This window comes from Pleurodeles waltl, chromosome 9 (assembly GCF_031143425.1).
Source record: "Pleurodeles waltl isolate 20211129_DDA chromosome 9, aPleWal1.hap1.20221129, whole genome shotgun sequence".
Classification (NCBI taxonomy): domain Eukaryota; kingdom Metazoa; phylum Chordata; class Amphibia; order Caudata; family Salamandridae; genus Pleurodeles; species Pleurodeles waltl.
In genome coordinates, this window is record NC_090448.1 from 1049887515 (window position 1) to 1049912657 (window position 25143).

The 25143-nt window shown below is 44.7% G+C and overlaps 1 protein-coding gene across 24 annotated transcripts in view; it reads left to right on the forward strand.

Moving 5' to 3' along the window:
• Positions 1-25143, forward strand: part of TRIM9 (tripartite motif containing 9) — a 325658-nt gene that overhangs the window by 297333 nt on the left and 3182 nt on the right. For all 24 annotated transcript variants that reach the window (XM_069208656.1, XM_069208654.1, XM_069208660.1 and 21 more), the window contains one exon: positions 10912-11074. In XM_069208656.1, the coding sequence (XP_069064757.1) occupies positions 10912-11074 (163 nt within the window). The remainder of the gene's footprint in view (positions 1-10911; positions 11075-25143) is intronic.

Consider the following 25143-nt stretch of genomic DNA (forward strand, 5'->3'; position numbering starts at 1 on the left):
CCAGGCTAGAGATCATTTCAAGCATTCCCTCCATCACTTTGTTGCTGCTTGAATCCTGGCGAATAGCACCCATTGTGAGTTGAGATATTCCTTAGGTGCTGTCATTTGTGTTTAAGAGCTGAGGAAGGTCAAGGAGTGAAGAACATTCAGAGAAGGGAGTGGACATGGACGAAAAATACTTGCCAGTGGCCATCCATGGTCACTTCGCTGCATCTTTCCACAATATAGACAAATACATAAAAAATCCTCAAGTATGTCAGCTGGATAGTCTGTGGCTAGTGGTAAAATTCCTTAACTAAAAGCGCTGCAGAGGATATTTGCAAGGGATGTGCTTAATGCATAGTGTCATTGTGAAGTGCATTCAGTGACCAGCAATAACCAAGAACAAGCATTTGCAATGCAATGGGTCTCGTGTTTGCTGGAGTTAAAGCTTTTAGTGTTGCAAATTTCTAACTTTAAAACAGTTGACATAAGCGAGCTGATTCAAAGGAGAAAAAGTTTGCTCGCAGTCAAACGTATCGGCAAACGTGCAGTTATCCACGTAACAGGGTCGATGGCCAAGGCGGTAACAAAAGTGCCCCAAGGAGGGATAAACTTCAAGTATTTACCAAAGATAACATAGGATTTTTCAAAGGAAAGCCCATGAACGAGTGATAGTGATTGGTGTGCTTAAACCTCCACTGATCGATTACAACAGGCCAGAGTGCTCATGCGCTCGACCTAAAAGGAGGAAGGTGAGGTACTTATGTAAAGTATTTAAAGGTTTACATTGTGCCTGAGGGCACTTAAGCTATACTAAAAAGCTCAGGTGTAAACATGCAGTGCTGAAAGATGCCCATAAGCTAATAATGCATAGCCCAGGCGGAACAATTGATGGGAATCAACTATTATGAATGTTGCCTATATTGGTTCCTTTACAGCATCACCCTGAGCTTCAGAACTCACATCAATAACTATAGCATGTTCCTTCTACACTTTCATTTGCCTGTAGGTCTCAACTGTTTTCTGCCTGTGACAAGAGGGAATTGTCTTTGCACATAGCGAGTTAGTGTTTTACAGGTCTTACCCTGCAGTGTGGGGTACACAAAACAGCAGTATCACCCTTCTCCATCTTCACACAAACATCAGGTACCGGTGAAGACTTACAAACTACAGGTGGTTATTCACAGATATATTGGCAGCTGCAAACACGAGTTTATAGCTGAAAATACCCTATTTACACGTACAAGGAGTTTACAAAGGGATTCATGGCCGGTGTAAATGCATGTTTGCAGCATGTGCTTCCGTAGATCGCATGCTGTTCACACGCCTGCTATCTAGTGATGGGCTCAAGCATTGCATGTTTTTTATTTTGAATAAGAGATCCCAATTTCTAGGTGACTTGTGATATTTGGTGGAAAATGCAACAGGACACAGACTCCACCTTGATTGTTTTGTTCCCGATATCCAGTTCAGACATCTGTTCAAGTGCTCTGGCACATCATGCTACAGATGCCTAAACTTCGCTTTCAAGACACAGAAACACCAAATTTCAAAGCAGAAGAACCTTATGAGACCGTCAACCACTTCAGAGCTGTAGACGACTGAGAATTCAGGGGCAGGTCGTATGAGCATGACTTGCATATGGGAGGATATTGAGAACAAAAAATTAAAATTCTGCCCTAAATGCAATAGTAAGTTCCCATTATCGGACCAGCATCAGGTCTCTAACCCTCCTTATAAAACCTTACAATGTAAAAGGGTCATTTATAACAAAGGGATAGATAGTGGGTCCCTTATACTATGCAGCGCCACATTCTGGACATGGCATCAAAGATGTCAAAGGAACATACTCAAACATCAAAAGGGATGAACCCTCCAGTAGTCCAGAGACTCAAGGAGAGTGGAGCCCAGAATACTTCTCAAACTACTCTGATTTCGGAGAGCATTCTTCTCTAGGGTCTTCAATGAAACCTACACCCAGTACAAAGACCACACCTAGGATTCGCAACCACTCCACTCAGAGGACCTTTCCTCTAAGATTTGACCTCAAATGAAGCCTTGGCTTCAGGATAGGGGATGGCCCTCAGAAGTTGATGCCTTGAGTGCAGAACCCCCTCCAGAAAGGATTCAACAGTCAGCACCACTCTGTTTTCCCAATTCCCCCTGCCCCCAAATGTTTATTAGGTGTTGGAGACACTTTACACTACAGAGGTAGAGCCTCGATGCTGAGATACCTAGCCTCAGTGTTGAGAGCCTACTCCTCCTTCCTTGGAACCAAAATTGATTTTGAAGAGCACCTTGTAAAGAGTCTCAGTCTTGACTCCGGGTGAGCACCCTCTTCAGCAAAACAAAGGAGAGCAGCCTGATGTACGTCGGCTGAGAATTTAAAGAATAAATATAAAGACTCTGCAAGGCCCCCTCCTCTTTGTGGACAGGTACCAATTAGAGTGTCTGGATTCCAGCCCAAGGTGCACAGCATCTCTTTGGCTAGCCCTTGCTTGTAAAACCACTCTTAGGGCCACAAGCTGACTCCAAAACAGAGGAAATAAAGAGGACACCACCATGGGATACGCATGAGGGCCCACCTGAGCAAGCCACCAAAGTCAGGGTTTTGCTGCCAACATGTGCAAGCTAAAGCAGCAGGCACCTTGGAGCATTTCCAGTCCCAGCAGCTGCAAACCCTTCAAGCAAAGTCAAACCTCCAAACCATACTCCAGAGGCAGAGTATGGGGCAACAGCTGTGATAACCGCAGGGACACACAAGACCTCTAAGCACAGACCGCCCGTCCATTCTTTCGCACCACTTTAAACTTTCTGGAAACAAATCAGGGTATACCTTAATCAGTGGAAGAATATAACCTCAGACCAGTGGGTCCTCTCCATTGTCGTCCACAGCTACTGCATGAAATTCCACACCACAGTACCCAACATACCATCATGCCGGTACAGCATCACCTTAGAACACCTGCTGTTGCTGCCAGAAGTGCAATCATCAATTCAAAGGGGACTTGCTGAATCTGTCCCTCCATTCCAGCAAGGACTAGTAATATAGGAAGGAGTACCCTGTAGTTTTTTTATACCCACGAAATATGGGACATTAAAGCCACTACTAGTTCTCCAACAACTCACTCTGTGCATCACATCAGAATACCTCAAGATGGCAACGCTCCAAGAAGTTGTTTCACTGCTCTACACCAGGAATTACTTTGCAGCCCTCAATCTCAAGGATGCCTACTTCTATATCCCCATCCCCAGCTCAATAGTATCTTAGATTTGTGGTAGGTGGAGTTCATTATCACTTTTAAGTCCTACTCTTCAGGGTTGCAATAATGCCAAGAGTGTTCACCAAGTGGGTCGCAGTTGCAACAGTGTATTTTCCGGGCCATACAAGGATGGATGACTGGATGGTAAAGAGCAGCAGCCGAGCATAATATCTTATTCACCCTCAAGGAATCCTACATATTGTGGTGCACCATCAGTGCAAAAAAAATGGTACCTCCGTCTCCAGGAAACAGAACCATCCTTGGGAGCAATACTTGATACAGTGACAGCAAGGCCTACCCAGCAACAAGAGAATGATGCATCTGAAAAAAGCAGCTTCCCTTTTTATCAGATGTTGCATTCTCTGACAGTGAGAATAATGGCTTTTGCAGAGCAATAATCCCAAACGCCCACTAGCACTTACAACTGCTGCAATCGAGCCAGGTAGGACAATGGTCACAAGCAATTGGGCAGTGGGAAGATCTAGTGGTGATGGAGTCCACTGTTCAACACAAACTGCAGTTGTGAACCAATAAAACCATGCTACTGGTCAAGTCGTTCCTTGACCTCCAACCACAAGTGACCATCAACAGAGATGACTTGCTCGTGGGGGGAGCACACATTAGCCAGCCCCTACACATCATTATACTGAAACTTATAGCAGTTTGGTTAGCATTGTAAGTGTTGCTTAACCTTATTCGTAACAAGACAGTAATCATTCTCACAGACAGTTTGACCACAATTTGTTAGCTACAAACCACCAGTATATGCACTCACCGTCGTTGTCCAAGCAAGCAGGATAATTTGGCACTGGGCCTTTCATCACCAAGACTTCTTCCCAGCAGAACAACTGTAGACCAGCCCGTCAGAACACACCACAGCACAAATAGGAAATCAATTCCTAGGTTCTGCAAAAATACTTTCACAGCCCTGGGGCCATGATGTAGACCCATAGGCCAGGCGTGAGAATGAAAAATGCCAAAGTTTCACTTCCAGGTACCCACAACCACAGACGTAGGCAATGTGCTAAGAATGAACTAGCACTTCCCCCATTACCACTTGTTCCATATTAAGTGAAGAAAATGTGACAGACATCAATGAGTCTAATCCTCATTGTGCCAACCTGGACATGGCAGACATTTTACTCACTCCTTCTGGAAATGTTAACACATCTCCAAAAACTACCACTGCACCCGGACCGCATCAAGCAGCATCAACATTAGTTGCGCCATCCCAACCACAGGCTAATCAAGCTTGCGATTTGGTACCTGAAGTCTTAGAATTTGACTTCCTACAGCTTTCAGAGGAATCCATGCAGATTTTAAAAGAAGCCAGAAAGCCCATTATTTTAGAATATTACAAGGCCAAAGGACAAAATTGTGTCCATTATTCTGCTATGACCGCCAGGGTGGAGGATGCCGGAAGCACCGCCAACAGGCTGGCGGTGCTTCATATGGCATTCTGACCGCGGCTGTAAAGCCGCGGTCTCCCAGCCGGGTCCGGCGGTTTCCCGCCGGATTTCCCCCGGCTGGGGGAATCCTCCATGGTGGCGCTGCTTGCAGCGCCGCCATGGGGATACCGACCCCCTTCCCGCCAGCCTGTTTCTGGCGGTTTTCACCGCCAGAAACAGGATGGCGGGAACGGGTGTCGTGGGGCTCCTGGGGGCCCCTGCACTGCCCATGCCAATGGCATGGGCAGTGCAGGGGCCCCCTAACAGGGCCCCAGCAGGATTTTCACTGTCTGCTTTGCAGACAGTGAAAATCGCGACGGGTGCCACTGCACCCGTCGCACCCCTGCAACTCCGCCGGCTCCATTCGGAGCCGGCTTCCTTGTTGCAGGGTCTTTCCCGCTGGGCCGGCGGGCGCCCTTTTGGCGGTCGCCCGCCGGCCCAGCGGGAAAGTCAGAATGACCCCCGCGGTCTCTTGACTGCAGAGCGGTCTTCCAACGGGGTTACTTTCCCGCCAAAGTCGGAATGACCCCCATTGTTTTGATCTATCATTGATGGCTCCCCAATGTGTGTCCTCATCTGAAATATAAAAGTGAATGAATTGAAGTTTCTTGCATTGTGTGGCATGAGTTATGTTGTATGCTTAAAACAAATAGATAATTCAAAAAAATATATTTTTTTTTAAATCAAACCGCTGGTGTACCTTCCTTTTTCCTTCAAACGCTGTTGTTTTCGGAACGGCCATACACACTTTTGATGTTAAAAGAGCATCTGTATAATACATGAATTGTTCCAAATCCTGTACGAAAAACCAAGCAGCTTTTTTTTGCTTTTGGTCCGCCTCACCTTAGCAAACAAATTTCCATTTCCAAAGCGGGCCTTGCTATATGGATTTTCAGAGACATTCAAATATTTTGTGGCAAAGCCAAGTGCACACTACACGTTGTGCCTAGGGCAAATTCACTATTCGTAAGAAAGAAGCCACCATGGTTTCACTGAGTAGCGTCTACTCTCAGACATCTGTAAACTTATGACTTGGTCAACTCCCCACACGTTCATAAACCCCTTCGCTGCCAGGCCTTTTTCCCCTCAGGTGCCAGGCCTTTTTTTGGCTATTTGGGGCAGTTTGCGCTTAGGCCCTCATAACGTTTTGTCCACATAAGCTACCCACACCACATTTGTGCCCTTTTTTCCCAACATCCTAGGGCTTTTAGAGGTATCCAGAGTTTGTGGGTTCCCCTGGAGGAGACCAGGAAATTAGCCAAAATACAGTGGAAATTAGTTTTTTTTTTCAAAACAATGGGAAAAAGGGGCTGCAGAAGAAGGCATGTGTTTTTTTCCCTGAAAATGGCATCAAGAAATGGTTTGCGCTGATAAGATCACCATCTTTCCAGCTTTCAGGAACAGGCAGACTTGAATCCAAAAACCACATTTTTTAACAGAATTTTGCCATTTTACTGGGACATGCCCTATTTTTCCTATTTTTTGTGCTTTCAGCCTCCTTCCAGTTAGTGACAGAAAGGGATCTGAAACCAATGCTGGATCCCAGACAGCTAAACATTTCGGAAAAGTAGACAAAATTCTGAATTCAGCAAGGGGTCATTTGTGTACATCCTTTAAGGTTTTCCTACAGAAAGTAACAGCTAAAATAACAAAATATTGAAATTGGGGTAAAGAAAGAGCCATTTCTCTACACGTTTTCTTCTATAACTTTTTCCAGCTACAGCAGATTTTTTAAAGCAATATACCGTTACATCTGCTGGACTCTTCTGGTTGCGAGGATATATATGGCTTGTAGGTTTAATCAAGAAATGTAGGTACCCAGAGCCATATAAGGAGGTCCTCCTTGCAATGGGTTTTCATTGTATACCGGGTATACAGCAATTAATTTGATGAAATATAAAGAGTGAAAAATAGGTATCAAGGAAACCTTTGTATTTCCAAACTGGGCACAAGATAAGGTGTTGAGAAGCAGTGGGGTGGGGGTACGGCCATAACCCCACCACAAATAAATGGGGACAAAGTTGTTCTGCCGGTGGGCAGATGGGGCAATTACCCTCAATCCGCTCCCTGGGGGTGGGGGACTAGGGAGCATAAAGCCTACTAGATGCCAGGGAATAAAAAAGAAATAGTGGGCTGGTGGCTACCAACCAGTATGGGCATGGTTATGCCCCCACCCCAAGTAAAGGGGGTAACAGTCTTTCAGTTCCCCCCCGCACACTAAAAGAAGCAGTGGCTATTTGCACACCTCTGAATTCCGGGGTCCCCATACTAGATTGTGAATTACAGGGCATTTCTCAAATAGACATCTTTTTTACACACTGTCTTACATTTGGAAGGGAAAAATGTAGAGAAAGACAAGGGGCAATAACACTTGTTCTCCTATTCTGTGTTCCCCTAGTCTCCCGATACAAATGGTACCTCATTTGCGTGGGTAGGCCTAATGCCCGCGACAGGAAATGCAACATGGACACATCACATTGTTACATTGAAATCTGACATGTTTTTTGGAAAGTGCCTAGCTGTGGATTTTGGCCTCTAGCTCAGCCGGCACCTAGGGAAACCTACCAAACCTGTGCATGTTTCAAAACTAGACACCTAGGGGAATCCAGGATGGGGTGACTCTCACTAGGTTCTGTTACTCAGAATCCTTTGCAAACCTCAAGATTTGGCTGAAAGGACACTTTTTCCTCATATTTTGGTGAGCAAAAGTTCTGGAATCTGAGAGGAGACACAAATTTCCTACCACCCAACATTCTCCCGATAAAAATGATACCTCACTTGTGTAGGTGGGCCAAGTGCCTGTGACAGGGAAGAGCCAAAAACATGTCAAAAATTATGGGGAACCAAAGCAGGTCCAAAAGGGCAGTTTGGAAAAAACCTTTTTAGGCTGACACATGGGGAAGAATTTTTATTGGTATAGTTGCGACAATGCTGGGTGGTAGGAATTTTGTGGATTCCTGCAGATTCCAGAAGGTTCCATCACAAAAATGTGGGGAAATGTGTGATTTCAAGGAAAGTTGGAGGTTTGCAGGGCATTGTGGGTAGGAAAATGGTGCAGGTGCATGTGAAGCACACCTTGGATCTGCCCCCAAGGGGGCGGGGGCAGAAATGGCCTAAAATGAATTTGCTCCTCACGGGAGCGACCCTTGCCTAAGGAGTCGCTCCCCTTGCGTGAAATTGACCAAAAGAAATAAAATCCCTGGTGTCTAGTGGTTTCTGCCCCCTTGGGGGCAGTTTGGACTAAAATAAATAGGCTGATATGCTCCCAAGGGGGGCAGAAATGGCCAAAAAACAGTTTGCCCCCAGGGGAGCGACCCTTGCCTAAGGTGCCTAAAGGCCTTTCCTTTCATGCCTCTGCCTGCCCCCACCCCCAATCGGTTTCCGATCCACGCTGGAAGATAAGCTTCCTGCCCGGTGGGGGCCATCTCTGATGAGGTCAGCACAGGCGCTGATGTCATCAGACATCACAGGGGGGTGGAAAGGGAAGCGATTCCCCTTCCATCCCTGCCCATGGGAGAGGGGTGAAAGGCTCAAGGGGGGAGCGCTAGCGCTCCCCCCATGATCCAGGTCCAGGTCGTAACGGTTACGTCCTTGGCACCTCAGCACCGCAGCCAAGAATGTTACCGTTACGTCCATGGCTGGGAAGGGGTTAAGCACTACTGTGTGGACATTCGTTTCATGCATGAGAAGAAGCCCAAGTTAGACAAACTATACTTAAAACCTTATTCCACACATTATCCACTGCTGCTCGCAAGCCACTACTTTAGAGCGTTGGGTAATGCTCTACAGTCTCCGCACAGCACATGACTCACTTGTAACAGTCAGTTTGCTGCTTGTAGTGCTGTATATTCACAAGCACTTACCTCTCCGGATGCAAGCGTTCGGTCAGACGTTTAATAATAAATATCTTGCTGTACACATTCTTCTCTACTGGCACATAGACTCTTTACTGATTTGCATTTCTACACTTACTCTTACCCTTAGAGAAAAAACACAATCTAAGGTGATGTCTGTGTCAGGGGAGATATCATGAGTTCCCTCTAAACAAAAAGCATCTGTTTCCAACTCTAGATGGGAGGAGTGTGCACAGCATGTGAATCCACAGCACGAAGGGTTGTAAACAGACGGTTACAGATAAGTAAAATGTTCACACTGCTGCTAACTTCACCACCACAAGTGTGGAGAAATCTGCAGTATTCAATCCCACTAAAGGGATAGGAAGTGGGCATTCTGAGCTGTGGTTTGCCATGTAAGCGTCCTAAAAAGTACATTTAAGGGTATTCCCAAACTTCAAACCTACCCCTTTCCACCACGGAAATGGCTGGAGTAATTCCCTTTATAAGACTGGAAGAGGAACAGATCACCCACCTCTGAATTTGCTGCTGATGTTTGGGAATAGCTTTCTCTTTGGGAAACATAGATTTCTGTGTCGAGAAAAAAAGCAAGTGTTTGGGATCCGTTCCATACTGCGGAAGGGTGGTGAATGGGAAACAACATAGGTAAACTCAGGCGGAAATGTAAATGTACCCATACTTTCACTCGGTGGTAAAATGCATATAGCAGAGATGCCCGAATAACTCTATACTAAGCTCACGTAGGTGCAAGCTGACTGTGGGGCGGGGGAGAGCACAGCCCGTGTAAACAGAGACATGCACCAAACCACCAGCACCCGCCCTAGGATGGAAAGTAAAGTAAGCGGTGTTTGCACTACGAGTGCACCTAAAGTCGTCTTATCTGCTGCCATTCATACAAATATTCACGTTTAACCATGACGATGCAATTTTTTCAAGTAGGAAATTAAGAACACGCTTAAGTCGGTGCATGCATGTCCAGACTACTGATGCATAGAATATTTATGAACGATCCCATCATTTTGTTTGGGATTGCACCTTACAACCACGTATCAGTCATTAAATACGAGGGAAGGGAAGAAGCTTACCATGGCCGGTCCTGGGCCTCTGTCCCACAATTCCAATGTTTCCTGCTGTTTCACTGACATCACTGCGCCCAATGTTTGGAATGTTTTAAATGAATTTAGTCCCTTCCACACAGGATTACACTAACTTGCCTATGACCACCACTCTAGGAGGGCATATAATATTCTGTATTGCCAGTACCGCTGGAAAGTGACTATATATGACTAAATTATGCAGGCAAATAGTAGAGAGAAACCCCTCAAACTAAGTGGAAGTGGTTGTTTAAACCAAACTGCAGTCAGCTCCCCTCCCTGTAAGATCACCAAAATCTCAAAACCAGATACTTTCAGTCTCAACAAACCACACAATAACAAATCTCAATCGAGAATGCCAATTGCAAAGTGCTATAATAATACATACGCTTTTAATCCGATAAAAAGTTGATCCACATTATAAAGATTAACATTTTGTGCATCACAAATAATATCTCTGACATTATCTATAGACACTGGCCATTTTAACATGGGAATGAAGTTTTAGAAATGCTCAGTGACAGAGAAGTAGAAGTCAAAAGACACATTGATTGGTCTGATTCAACTCTTTCTTTTTGAGTTATGTATTTTTGTGATCTGGTTGTATGCATGCAATTGTAATAAGATATATTATCTTTTTTTTTAATCATATGCATTTTTCTAGCACTTTGGCATTCATATTTGCTGTTTTTATTAACTTTTTTTTCACTCTGTGAGTTGTGGTGATTGACTTCATATGTATTTGAGATGTTATTTTGATCCTACACTAAGGGAGTGCTGACTGTAGTTTGGCTAAATTATGCGGCACAATGCCTCACGGTCTGTGGCAGTGTTATTTTGCCTGAGCAAAGTTTCACCTCGTTACCACCAGATTAGTACCAACATTCATGCAATTAGCATCTGAAAGTAAACTTTGCAAAGGTCTGCCACTGGGTGAAGATGGGTTTGGGCTTTTAAAAGTTACTTTTAATCCTTTTTTAATTAGTCTATAAATGACGTGGCTGATGATGGAGTAAGTGGCAAGAGTGGTAAAACCATAATCATGCAGAACACTCCACACGGTCTCAGAATCACATAATCCCAGTTGCCCTTGGTGACGCCGGAGGTTGCAGGCTCAGAAGGTATGATGAAGCAGTGGTAACAATGCGCATGTCTAGTGCTTGCATTAGCTCCTTTCGAAATAGGCATCGCTCTGTAGAGTCTTTGCGTCATTGGGAGAGGATCAGAGCCACGTTTCATGACATCAATCCTGTGATTTGGTTGTGTGCAGGACGGAAGGGGGGATATCGAAAGGTGCCACCGTTGGCATCCTCCTGGACTTCAACAGAAGAACCCTGACGTTTTCCATCAACGAGGAGCAGCAGGGGCCTGTGGCCTTCGAGAGCATGGAGGGCCTGTTCTTCCCCGCCGTCAGCCTGAACAGGAATGTCCAGGTACTGTCTTTATTATTCTTCAGGCTGGCACTGTGTCTTCACTAGTAAAGCAAGGTTCCTCCTCTGGAGGTCTTGCCTCTTTTCAGACGACCATATTTATTTAGTTCAGGCCAACTGCGCATCTTGTGTTTGAGGTTTTCATTCTAGGACATGGACCAGAAAGGGGTCGCATTGAGGCCTCACTCTTTGTGGTGGGAGTGTGCAGGGGTACAAAAATAACATAACATACTGAATGCAATTGCTGTCAAGGACTTGAAATGCACTATAAGGCAGTCTAGAAAAATGCTCACAAACACTTAAGATGTACTCTCCCACTGTAGCACTAGAGTAGAGAATTTGAAGAGATGTGAATTAAAACCATAAGAATTAGCACGATTACTGTAAATGTAAATATATGATGTTTATGATATATGAAGTGACTTGCCCAAGATCAAACAATATGGTCAACTGGTGAAGTTGGGATTAGAAATCTTGTCTCCAGGTGAGAATGTAGCCACTAGCCCAGTTGTGTCAAATGTGGGTTCCGGAGGGCGGAATATTTAACAGGTGCTGAGGATATCCACATAAAATGAATTTACTTACAATAAATCTAAATTGTGTAATTTGCATAATCAGTAGTTACCCAAAAACATACATCGGACAGTGCTTAACTAGACTACCCCTCTTCCCTTGATTAAACGATGTTTGTGATTAAACACATGACTCAAAACACCCTATTTATGGCAGCATGGTTCTCCAATATATGTCCATAAGTGCCACAACCGTGTAGGAATGTTAGGATAGCAACATGAGATAAATGTGCATTAAATTAACAAATGGAAATCCTTTACAGGGTCGTGGGTCACTCTATGCATCTTAACTGGATCTGGGCCTGTGGCCCAGTGCTCTAAACCCCTGTGAAAGGAGGGCAAGCCCTGCGCACAGTAAACATCTGATCCCTTTCATCAGTACACAGTCTAACTTTACTTAAAGCACTTTTAGCCCTATTTAGTTGTAGTGCCGGTCATTGATGTTATCATGGAAAGTGCATATTCAACGCAGACCATGCGATAATCAGTTAATGCCATGAACCAAGGAAAGGTAAGTGTATACACAGTTTTGGTGGGAGGTGTCCATAATGTGTATGGTGGTTGGAGTACCCTTAATTGGACTGTTTGTTAAAGCGCTGGACTTTTATTGCAGAGCTAGGGTAAGCATAGGGGGCACAGTATAGGCGGTCATCGAGCCATAGTCCAATAGAGGTAACAATGATTGCAGCAATTACATTTTTTTTTAGTTTAATGAATGTACTTATGGTTGTTGTAACTAATTCACCTTGAACTAGGTGGTGAGAATGTTTTCTTTTATTTATTATGCAGTTTTATATAGTGTGAACAGGATCAAGAGATTAGTGAATCTCAGATCGGAGGACATAAGAAGTTAACCCCAGAATCCAACTTCACTTCTGAGGAGGGGTTGTATGTCACAATATAATTTCCAAAAAGCGGCCCACGTGCTTGAAATATTAATTAAAACAATGTTATCCCACTGGGTGCAGATTTTTTATTCCTAGAACATTGGAAGGGTGAGGGCTCCCTTGAAAGCAATGGAGTGGCCCCGGGCTCATAATAGTTGGTATAAGCCTGGAGCCCCAACATTCCCCTGTTTGTTTTTCTGTTTCTCTATTTTTAATTTAGAACATTCTACCCTTAGTGGATACAGTGTTCAACTAGCCTTGTAGCCCTTCTGTCTGGGTTATACTGGTTGTTAAGGCCCTCTCCCTTGTTGTAGGCCCTCCTCTTAAGGCCCTCTCCCTTGTTATAGGCCCTCCTCGCAACTCTAGTTCAGGGCCTTTACTAAACGGTAGAGCCCTCAGTAGCGGAAATTAGGCTATATTAACTGCTTGGGTATATATGTTTGTTATGATATTCTGGCACCATGCCCTAAGGCCGCCCCCCTCCACCACAGGCCTAGATACAGTAATTTACCACACACGTTTATGTGTTGCACCGTTGTCATAAATAGCAATAAGAATGCTTTGCCGTCGGTCCCACCCCTAGAACATGTCTAAATGTACAGCGCTTCTCCCCCTATATACCATGATAGTTTGAGCCATTGATTCCAGAATTACTTAGTAACTTTACGTAGAAAAGCTGCATTTTCGTTGTAGTTATTGCGTAGGCTCATTTTCTGGGATTTTTTAGCATCATTCTTTAACTCTAAACAAGACAGAAAGGCCGAAAAGGGATCAAGAAGGTGGAAGACGAAGATACAAAATGGTCTCCAAGGCAGAAAGAACGGGTGAAAAAGAAACCTGCAGGGGTCAGATATTTACACGTGAGGTTTAGGGCGGTGGAAGACGGAGAAATGAGGTGGAACCAAACTAGGCAGCCTCGGTGTTCGGCCATCCCGGCGTCCGCCTGCGCCTGTGGCCAGCTCGTCTGAAAAACTTTGGGCCTCCACACATTAATTTATTTACAGATTAAAAACTGAATATTACCTTGCTGTGTTGTGGCTTACACACCCTAGGGGGCGGATTTTAATTAATGGTGGGAAATACTTGTACATTGGCGGAGTGTGCTGTTGGCTCCCTCTCTGATCAGTCCTCCTTGTAGCTCAGTGGGGCTGCATTTAATGTTCCAGCACGTTAGGTTGGCGCCACGGCGACCCTCCACCTCTCTAATTTCTTATTCTTTTGATCCTGTACATTCTTTCTGATTGGACATTATAGTCTGAGTTCAACGCGGCAACATTCCATTACCTTCATTATTACCATTAAAGACGGCCCGCGGTCTTGAGAAGAAATCTGGAAGGTTGTGTTCAAAAGATTGTGTTATTTAATCAGTACTCTAAAAAAAGGGACGGAAGAAACAACCCAACAAGAGGCTCATTTTCAAAACCTTCCAGGACCCTAATCAGCTTCCCCTCTGCTGCTGCAATCTAAAACGCCTTGGCTGTGTACGGTTTAGATGTGATTTGTTCAGGAAATGACACCCTGCAGAACAGAAATAACTATTTGGATTGAAAATTCAGCCCTAAGTCATAATTCTGTTGATCCAATCCTTTATTTGGTGATACCAGCTAATAAACATAATCATATATGTGTGCACTGCAGCACTGGTGACGTGTGATCATTGTGCTACAATACTCGGTAGATGTGGGGACACAATATGCACCAAACAAGTGCCAAATGAAAATATGGGTTTTATTCATGTCGGATTCATAAAGCTATTTGCAACTGTTAGCTCAGCTTACAAACACAAACTTCCTTTGTATCACATACAAATAAGTAAATATCTCACAAGTGGGAGCCAGTGGCCGTTCCTGGGACCTTACGTTTTGTGAACCTCCACAAATGTTCTTATATGAGGATATTCACAAACTTTTTCTCAACTCGTTCCCATCTTGCAAATATGAGATTTACTCCTCTCGAGAGCAGTAGAAAATCAGTTTCACTAGCGGTGACTGAGAGCCAACACTCCCCACACTTTCCAGGGTCTATGGAGAGAGGTTTCCTCAAGGAAAACGTAGGTTTCCCATTGAGAAAATAACAGAAAAATAAGAAAAATGAAATTAGCACTTTTTACACACGCAGCTGTGCGCTGTTTACAATTATGCATGCAACACGAGTTCACATGGATGTGAGCTCATATTTTGTATTCACAGAATGTGAATTTACACTCAAAGCGTTATTTACTCACACATAATATTACACCAATATAGTGTGAACCTGTACAGCTCTGCTCACTAGTGGGTGTTCCAGGATTGGAATACTTTACAAAGTAGTAGAACACCAACAAAATGTGCAAGTTTCTGTGTACTCTCAAACTCTTCCAAGTCACATTGCCACCTTGGATAAAGTCCGAGATATAAGGAGTCATCTTAGATTTGATGAAGCAGGAGCTCTGCCATGAATTAGCAGGCCTCCCGCTTTGCCAAACCTGCACTTCCCGAGCCTCATGTAGAGCTTGGGAAAGTGCCAGATTTCCAACCTACCTCCGCCATCGGAAACAAACTGACCCATCAGCAGGCTACTGGGTCACAGAGGCCGATGGCCCATCCTATTTGGGGTGCTATGGCCATCACTCATTTTTCCTGCTCTGGACAACCTTGGGAGGCAGTGGTGGATATGGGCACAAAGAGATGAATGCTTATGATGCACAGAAATAAATCTGATCCGGGATAAGATTGTATCCACCACACCTGAAGATGTACTTCACACACAGATCCTCTGCAGGTAGATGGCACTACTCCTCTGATGGGAGGAGGGGAGAGCATCTGCAGACCTTACGAGGTGAAGTGAATTGGTTTGCTTAGGATCACACAATTCAGTGAAGTAGGGAAGCCAGGAACTGACCATGGGTTTCCAAGTTACACTTTGTGCAGCTCAGCCACTGGATGAATATCTCTTTCCCTCACCCTTTTACCACCAAAAGACAATGCTTTCTGTTAAACTAGCTCAGGCCTAAATTAGTGTTTCATGTCCAATAAAAACAAGAATTAGATGTTCATTAAATGTTACATGATGTTTATATAACATGTCAATTTTTCTTTGCTTAAAAAGCACAAAGTTAAGTATAGTGGAAGACAGGTGACTGTTTTTATATTTATATCTCCGCCTTCCCCTGACTTAACAAACAGGTAAAAGGGAGGGGGTCAGAACCTCAACATCCGCTATTTAATCTATTAGTAAAATGAAGAGGACTGACATGCTGTAGTGGCTGTTCTCCAGCTATAACTCTTCAGTGAGACCCCTGTGAATCGCAGCTCGTCTCGGCTGCAGACACACACAGTACAAAAGTATATTTTTAGATTTAATGCACTCAGCTGCCATTTGTTTGGTGTTTCCTGTCTTTTAGAGCTGCATTAGAGAGGGAAAATGGCAGCATCCAGGATGCTTGGCTTGGCTCGTCTTTGGCTCTACTGTCCAGACTGGGCATTCAGCCCAAGCTCGGCTCGAGCCTTGGTTACCCCCTTGAGTGTGAAATAACCCCCCTCGTGAGAGGTTAACGACACGCAGCACATTCTGGTACCATGCGGGCAGAGCAGAAGGCCCATACTGGACCAACTCTTGACCTTAACAAGGATAGCTATTTCATTTTCCTGGTGAAAGAGTGGACTGGAATTCTAGAATAATGTTTATTTCCCCTGTAGCATCATCTGACACAGTCTTGCTTGGAGAATTAAAAGTTTGCCGCCTCCATTGAATGCGATTCGTGCTCATATCTAGGCTGTGCTTCTCTTCTCAGGAGTTTTTTACCGCATTGGATTAGGACTGTGGTCCCATGCTTCCAATGCTAAACCACCTATAATTGTATTTCTAAAAACTTTGCTGCAGTGGAAGGTATGGTCATTTATTATTATTGTTTATAGAGATGGTGTATTTCTGCTCCCCATTCAGAAATGTAACTTCAGTGACTATCCACTGCCATTTTGTTAACATTAGAGCCACAAACTAAATGCTGTAGGTGCATTCGGAAGAGCATAAACGTATGGACTTTCAAAGCTGCCCTCTTTTACACCCTCACAATGCTGTTTGTGCAAAAGTGTGTTCTAAATAGCTAAGGAAGACCTGCATTCTGCCTCTTGTTGGTTACTGTAAGCTGAACATGATTAGCAAACTGTAGCTTTGAAGTCCCTTGCAGACCCGATCCTCTGACCTTGTGAAAACAATGGAGTATTGAGATGAAGAGGACTGGGATATGTAGCCTTTTCGGAATTTTTTCTCTGAACACCTTTATGAATTAAGAGACACCCAGACCGCCCCTTTTTGAATTTTGATACTGTTAGCTTAGCAAAGCCCAGTCTGAGGAGCCATAGAGAAGAGCCATGAACTAAGACGTCGGACCCACGAGCGCACAGTCAGATTCAATGGGGTTACCTGCCTCCTCCAGGCTGCCCCCTTCATTCGAAAGCGAATGCCGCTCTATCTTCAGAAGGAGTACATTAAACACCCCCTCATTCCCTGTTCCCCGGAATGCACTTATAGTCATTTGCATGGAGGCCCCTTACTCCCTCTCCTTGGAGAAGACATGGCTCTTACAGATGAGCCATTGCATGAATCTCCTCCAGGAAACTCCCAGCTTTAGTCTCGTTTCCTATGTTTGACAGGCTCCTCCTTTCATCCACACCAGGACTCATTTCTTGTAGGGGAGCATTCTCTGGCCCCCAAGAAGGATGTGTGTGAGATTATAGAATTGCAGATATACTCACTAAAAATAAATGGTTACATGGTGCAGGATTCCCAGTTCCCTCTCAAAGTCTCACAGATAGCCAAATCCATCATTTTGTGACATATGTTGGGCAAGATTTAATAATCTTTCAGGCAACACAGTGCAACGCATCATGTGTGCAGAACGCAGCATACATGGAAAGCGGTAATAACAAGGACAAATAAAATATGTCTCCTCATTACATCTCTCTCTGGAAGGCGCAACATGTATGTGGAATCCTAGGTTTGGTTCCTTTAGTAAATGTGGAATTGCATCAAAGTCCAGGGGTGAAAGCATGGAAATGCCCATGATCCACACATGGCATGCCTACCACAATGAAATGTAACGCATCACTGTGTAAGCTGCTGTGTTGCATTAATGTTCTTTACAAAGCACTCAAGGTGGAACAAATCACTCCTTGCATGGCTTTGTAAATGCTATTTAAGGCCACCTGCATCATGCGGGGACAACACAAGTCCTTAGTAAACATGCCCCATAATGTTTGAATATCTGTGAGCGTGACAGAACAGAAAAGAAGATGGGAGAAGAATTATAAGGCGTCTTTCTAAAATCTGTGGATTCTAGTGAGAACCCTTTGATTCTGTGGAATAGCACCCACCCTGCAGATCCAAGAAATCAAGGAGGCCGCCATGTCAGATACAAGTGGTACGCCTCAGATTTAACAATAAAAATAGTGAGTCTCTGGTTCTGGAACGGACAACTGAGGTCAGAAAAACTGGGAGCAGGGCAAGAGTAAGGCCAATGCATTTCAGGTTTTAGAGGTACAGACCGCACACAGAGTCCGCTACTACACATCTGGAGGTACGGGGCTAGGTGCAGGGCAAGGTAAGAGGGCACACTATCCATCCCAGAGCCAGGTGTATAAGATGAAAGGAAGTGCACACTGTTCCTGGATAGTTTTGGTTAGTAATATTTCAACGTGATCCTCAATAAATGGTACACATTGACTCTAATAACTCAAGTTTGGACTTCTAAATCATGACCTTGTAGTGCCACCTCTAAAGTGAGTAAGGACAGGGTGTCAATTGCAGCTTGGATCACACAGGACTTCGGTCAATCCCCAAAAAATCCCTTTACTTACTTTCAAAACTCTGACACTGCCCCTGTGGAAAGTGACTACACCGTTGACATCCACCAGATTCGTAATAACACTTTTTTTTTGCTAATACAGTCAGAAAAACGCGCACTAAAACATGGATATAAAACATCAATTGCGTTAAATTGATAATTCCTTTAACCAGGATAAACAATAATATTAGGCATGTCTATGAATCTACGAATTTAGGATGAAACGGTTGATTTTGAAAAAGCGCACATCAACTACGGTCCACTTTAAGACAACTCATTAAATTATAAAGCCTTAAATTCACTTTGTTAGTAAAACAGAGAATAATTGCTTCAAACGTCACCTCTTAAAACACAGACATTTGCATTTATGGTTCGAAAAATGCTTTAAATAAAACCGCAGTTCAGCTATACCAATTAACTGAGTACACATTCGTGAGAAAAAGTAAACCACTAAAAAGGTTTTTTAACCACCGTAGGAGACTAACCAGAGATACCCAACACACATAGGCATCTGGGTGACAGGTTTCTTTAACTTGTGTAAAATGAACAATGTGATTTACATTGCACTTATGTAGCGTTTCCTACTGCTGACGAGGCCCCAAGGCACTTCCCTAGGAGGAGGAGCGTGTTGTTCTCTTCTGTTTGGACCCTGAGTGCGAGCCCACAGGGAATCCAGAAATGCATTTTCCAGGCATGCTACTCACTGACACTGAGCTACTGAAGGTAAAACCAGAGGCTGCAGTTTGTTTCAAAGAAATGTTCCATTGTGTGTAAATATTCGAACGATAAACTATTCCCTTCCTGATTGGAAGATGGAGCCTGTTTCCGGTATATAACCAGGCAGTGGCTATGACAGTCTGCTTCTGTTTTGACACAGCCTGGTCCTGTTGTAACAGGCCACTGCAGACCCTCCAGGCTTCATGTAGCGCCGGGCCTCAGGTGAGTATGATCTCTGCCGTGGTGCCATGAAGAAGCAAGTGCAGAGTAGCGCCTGGAAGTGTTTCCTATGAGCCTTCCGCCTGAGTACCTGAACGCCAAGTACTGACACTGTCTAATCTCGATTCCACCGCCTGTTTCTTCCACCACCTTACACTTTACATCTTCTTTCCTCTCTTTTTCGTCCTCTTTTTTTCCCTTTTCTGCATTTTTCTTCCTTGCTCCTCCGGGTCAAATTCCGATAAGCCTCGGTCCCAAAACATGAGCACCGGTGACGTCCAGTGGCCCGAGTTAATCGGTGCAATGGGACATGGAAACCATTATTTAACAAGATCACAAAATCAAGCTCCATTCAAATTAAGGGAGGATTTGGTTCTATTCTGACTTGTAGGGAAAGTGATTTCCTGTTGGAGGGGCCTCTTGCACCTTGAAAGGCAGCGGCCATGAATGATTGCAGAGCCAGCCATGTGGCTTCAGTGGCTCGCCCACCTTAAGTCAACACGTTTTTTACAACCCGGCAGTCGAAGGAAGGCAGACCTCCTGCAGTGCACTTTCCACAGTGCATGCCTGTCCTTTGTCACCTCAGAGTGACATATATGTTCCCTGACTATGTTTCAGAAATGATCAGGAACTTTTCCTACGTGCTGTGGTTGTATGCCTGCTATCGCAACATTGCAGCCAAAATACCAGCTATCTCAATATTGTGAAGCTGGGTATACATGGTTAAGTATCAATATCTGGTTCATAACTCTACCTCTGCATACCTTGAAATTATACATAGATCATTAAGGTATGTAGAGGAGGAGTTCGGAACAGCAAACCTGTAGACATTTTTCTTTCATAATACCACAATTCATAATACCACAATTGTCGCCATATTTAAAATACCATATTCTGGTATTCTGGTACAAAGGCAATTAGGAAAATCTGCCTGTTCCACTTCCAATGTCTGTTCTACTGTGAATTATATGCCTTTAGTCTTGTTCTCTGATAATGGCCAGCAGTGTAAGGCAACTGTTGCATTTATTTCTCTCCTGGAGCAGTTTGAGGGCCCTGAAGGAGCTGTTGAGTGCTTAGATTTCTCAGACCTTTACCTCAAGGCTCTTTGTCCCTCATCAATAAACTCATCATTATAACCACCATCAGTAAAATAGGCCTCAATGACAGAATATCACCTTTGATAAAACCGGAGAAAAGTCCCATATGAAATAATACAAGGGCTGTGTTTACCAAAAATTAACGCAACCAACAAGCCACCTTGCTGCGCTGAGTGAAAGGCAAAGGGCAGGAATGTCCAGTGTTTAACATTATACGGCCCATTCCTGTCGTTTCCAAACCCTGGTGCACTTTTGTTTGCCTAGGGCTAACACAGACACCCTTGCACCACAGTGCAAGGGTGCTGTGTTGTAAGCAGGACTGTTTTTGTTCAGGAAGGGACACCTTCAATTTCCTCTTTCTACATATGCGGCACAATGCAGCACACATAGAAAGCTGAAAAAACGAGGGAAATACACTTATTTCTCCTCGTTACGCCTCCCCTGGGAGGCTGAGCATTTTGACGCATTTCCAGGTCTACCACTAATGGTTATTTGGAAATGCACAACAATACATGGGTTTGCGCATGGGAACACCCACGCTCCACCCATGTAATGCCTCCCTAGGATGGATGAACGCAAGGCAGTGATTTGCTCTGCCTTGCATTATTCAGATTTATCAACCCACACTGGGCCATGCAAGGCGGGCTTCCGTGGCTTGATAAAACTCCCTTAAGTTTTACGTCGTTGTACCCCTTTGCAAGGGCAACGCAAAACACCAATAAATCTGGACCTGAATGTAGAGACTCAAGTTTCCATATATTTAAATCAAAGAACTTGCTATGATAAAATTACTGCCCACTATGTTTTTAGTTAGTAATGTTCTCACATTCATTCATGCATTTATGCAGCTCTTCAAATTATGTTTTTGATCCATAAATGCTAACTACTTCATATAACCTTTACATACAAACCTAAATCGAATCATTTCCCACTAGTGCTTTATTGAATTGTATTACAAAAAATTATGAAAGTGCATGTCGATATCTCTGGTCAGTCATTCCTGAGGCATGCATATTCGAAGTTTATCCAGCAGTTTGCAGATATTCATCCTCACAGATTTTAACTTAGCAAGGACCACTAGAAATGTGGTCTCTGCTGATACCTACATCATTTGAATTGTTTGCCTTCACAGGTCTGTTTGCTTCCCAGCATGAGGCTTACTGCATAATCATATCTCCCTGCAGTCTATTTATACCGCACTTCCACGGTACAGACTCGTAAAGGCATCTACAATACAGTGGTCAGGAGTCAAAGACCTTGAACTGATGCCCACCCTAATATCTGACTCATATTAATGCCTCTAATTCACATTTTTGGAATGCCCGTGTAGCCCAAATCAGTCTTATTAAAAACAAGTGGAGTGAATATGATGTATTTGGCAATATGATGATCTTTCTTATTTAACAGACTATACACCCATCAATCACAAACTCAAACCCCTTTCCAAAAGGGTAAATTCCGAAAGAGCCCTCTTCAAAACAATCCGAATGCTTCACAACTTTCTCATAGATTCAGAGTGAAAATGTCACCTCTACTGCCAGAAGATGACACTCTGACCCTCATTACAACCCTGGCGCTCCGAAGACCGCCAGAGCTGTGGTAGCGGTATCACCGCCGACAAGCCATCAGTGAAGACCACCACATTATGAGTGTGTCCGTTTGGTCACTTCCCCCCTGGTACTGCCAGGGTGGGTGGACAGACTGGCCGGAAATCAGAATCTCTGACCCAGCGGTCCACCCAATACTGCCAGCGGTATCACAAGTCCCCTTTCCGCCAGGGATTTAGTGGCAGTAGCCCCGCCACGAAATTCCTGGCAGAAAGGCTACCAGTGACAGAAATTTGCATTCCTGTCACCAGTACACGACTCGCCCACCCCTATCCACCCAAGAGCCCCCCACTACCCCTTCCCATACAACATTCCTACCCCCACCTCCCTGAACCCCCAGTAACCCCACCCCCCCACTCCCAGTAGTGACCCCCCGCATACACGTACTCACTCCCCACCCACCCCAAACCCCGTACTTACCCCCACCCCCCTGCATACACGCATGCACCCACACGCACCCACAGGCATGCACACCCTGACACTCATTCACTCATACTCACAACACCCTTATACTCATGCGCACACACTCACAACACCCTTACACACACGCAACACCCCCAAATCCATACACACACACCTCCACTCACACACGCACTCACTACATTGACCCCCATTGACACGCATACACACTCCATCCCCACCCCCTCCTTTCCTCAGCATACATACACACACCCCTACCCCTGTCTATGTGCATGCACACACACACTCAGACCCAGCATTTATATTCACCCACACACGCATCGCCATCACCACATTTACACAGACACACACACATGCATGCACAAACAATCCCCCTCTCTTCCCCATTCATGACATGCATACACACACTCACATACATCCATTCACACACCCCACCCTCCTCCCCTTGCGGCGGAAACTTACCTTGTCCGACAAGGTGCTCCTCCCTGAGGGGGCGGGACCCTGCGCTCCCACTGCCGGCAGCGCCCTGCCATCAGGATACAGCCAGGCCATATTATAGGTCGTAATATGGCTGGCGGAGTCCTTTTGGTGGGGCGGGGCTTGCAGTGGAACCGCCCTGCGCCTCCGACCGCCAGCGTGACTCTGTAGGATTTCCGTCCAAATTGTGGCAGAAATCCTTCAATACTCGTAATATGGTGGTCTTCTGGCACCAGTGGCTTCGGACTTCTTAGGAAAAGACCGCCGAAGTCATAATGATGGCCTCTGTCTGCACTAATGATCAGCTTCAATTTAATGGGGCATGCAGTGCAGACAAAATCTCTTTGCTCAGTCCTGCATTGCTAACTGTGAGAAAGTGTCTTAATTGGGGTGAGTGGTAGTCCACCGTAACTAATAATGTCACTGTTCTTGTTAGGTCCCGTAAAGATTTCCGTAATTTAAACCAGAGCTCAACCCCTGATAGCTACGGCACAGTGCAGACAGACTTAATGTAAGAAAATCTGTATAGCATTTAGAAGTACCAAAATAGTTAAAAACATAACACAATAAACAATCCTACTCCAATTGTTAAAAATAGAGAATCATTTTCTGAACAAAGTGACATACAAATGAAAAAACTCCCATGAGGGGAACAGCAGATGTGAATTTCTAAAGTTTTAAATAAAGAGAGCACCAAAAGCAAAAAGTTCCAGCCGCAGGCAACTGGTCATACTAGACTGAAACAAGGGGATGTTTTCCAGGCTGACTGCAATGGCGTGTGAGTCAGATACAAGGACCAGGTTCGTCCCAGTGGAAAAGTTACCTTCCGACGTCGACAGCCTTCAGGGAAAGCACACTGTGCGCTGGAGCCAAGAGAAGGGGCTTGACATCAACAAACTCTGGTGTTGGGATAGACCCTCTCAGAAACCGCTGGTTTTTACAGAAAAAGCTCCACCGGGAGAACTTTGAGTTTCATCATCCTTGAGGTCTTCGGCATCAGTCAGGTCATTGTCAATAGAGGCACAAAGTGAGTTGCAGATTCCCAAGTCGAGCAGAGAATGTAGTGAGAGCTATGGCGAATTCAGGCCCACATGCAATGCACCCTCGGCGGATTGGTTGGCAGGTTGGACCCAGTCCATTGCCGGTTCTCTGGGCAAAATATTTCTGAGGCAGGAGAAGAACACTCTGGCACCAGCCAAAGGTTCCAGGATCTCAGGAACAGTACTTGGGAGTCAAGAGTCACTCTAGCAGGAGCCACCAGCAGTGTCCAAGGCTAGTCCAGTTGTAACTTGTTAGCTGGGGTATTTCAGGAATGTGGGCTTCTTGCAGCTTTTGTGTCCCTGTAGTTTAACATGAGGTTAGCCAAGTGACCCTTGGAGTCTACTTCATTGTTCTGGGTACAAGTAGGAGCAGCCCTTAGCGTTCTCCTCACATATACCAACAGCAGGTGTAGTCCTTCTTCTGTCTTCCACATGACCAGGTTTCCCAGGGATGCCACATTTATGCCCAGCACAAACCTGTGGGTAGAGTGACTTCGGTCTCTCCCTAACCAATAGGGAAAACGTTCCAAGGGGTAACCCTACCCACTTTTTCTGCACTGTGTGCTCTACTGCAAATAACACCACAGTGCCCTCTCTACAAAAACTAAGATGGCACAAACTTTCTTTTCATACCCTAGAGCAGTGGTCTTCAAACTTTTTTATGCCGCGCCCCCCCAGTTGAAAAATAAAAATCATTGGGCCCCCCCTCAGAAATTTTCACAATATTTTAGAAAGATGGCAATGTTTAAATAGGTGTAAACCTATTTAAACATTGCAGTTAAGTACTGTTACCTTTTTAAAACTGCAATAATATGCTTCTGCTTAAAACAAAGGCATGTTATCTGCATAATATTTCTTTTGGCCAGAGTTTGGCGCCCCCCCCTGGGATCACTTGAGGCCCCCCAAGGGGGGCTCGCCCCCCATTTTGAAGACCTCTGCCCTAGAGGTATGGACAGGGAAATGCGCAACCCCTCTTCTGTGGTTGCTCAAAACCAGTTCTGAGGGGCAACTACTCTCCCACTAGGATTGGTACCTGACTGCTATGGGAACAAAAGAAGGGGACAGACCCAGCTGTTAGCTACATCTGCCTGTGATAGGGTAGGCCTTTTTGAAGTTATGTTCCTGTGAGCAGCCCAGATAGTCATCCTTTGGGAAGAAAAAAACACCACTCAAGCAAGGCCTTTGTCTCAGCTATGAGAGCAAGTTTACATC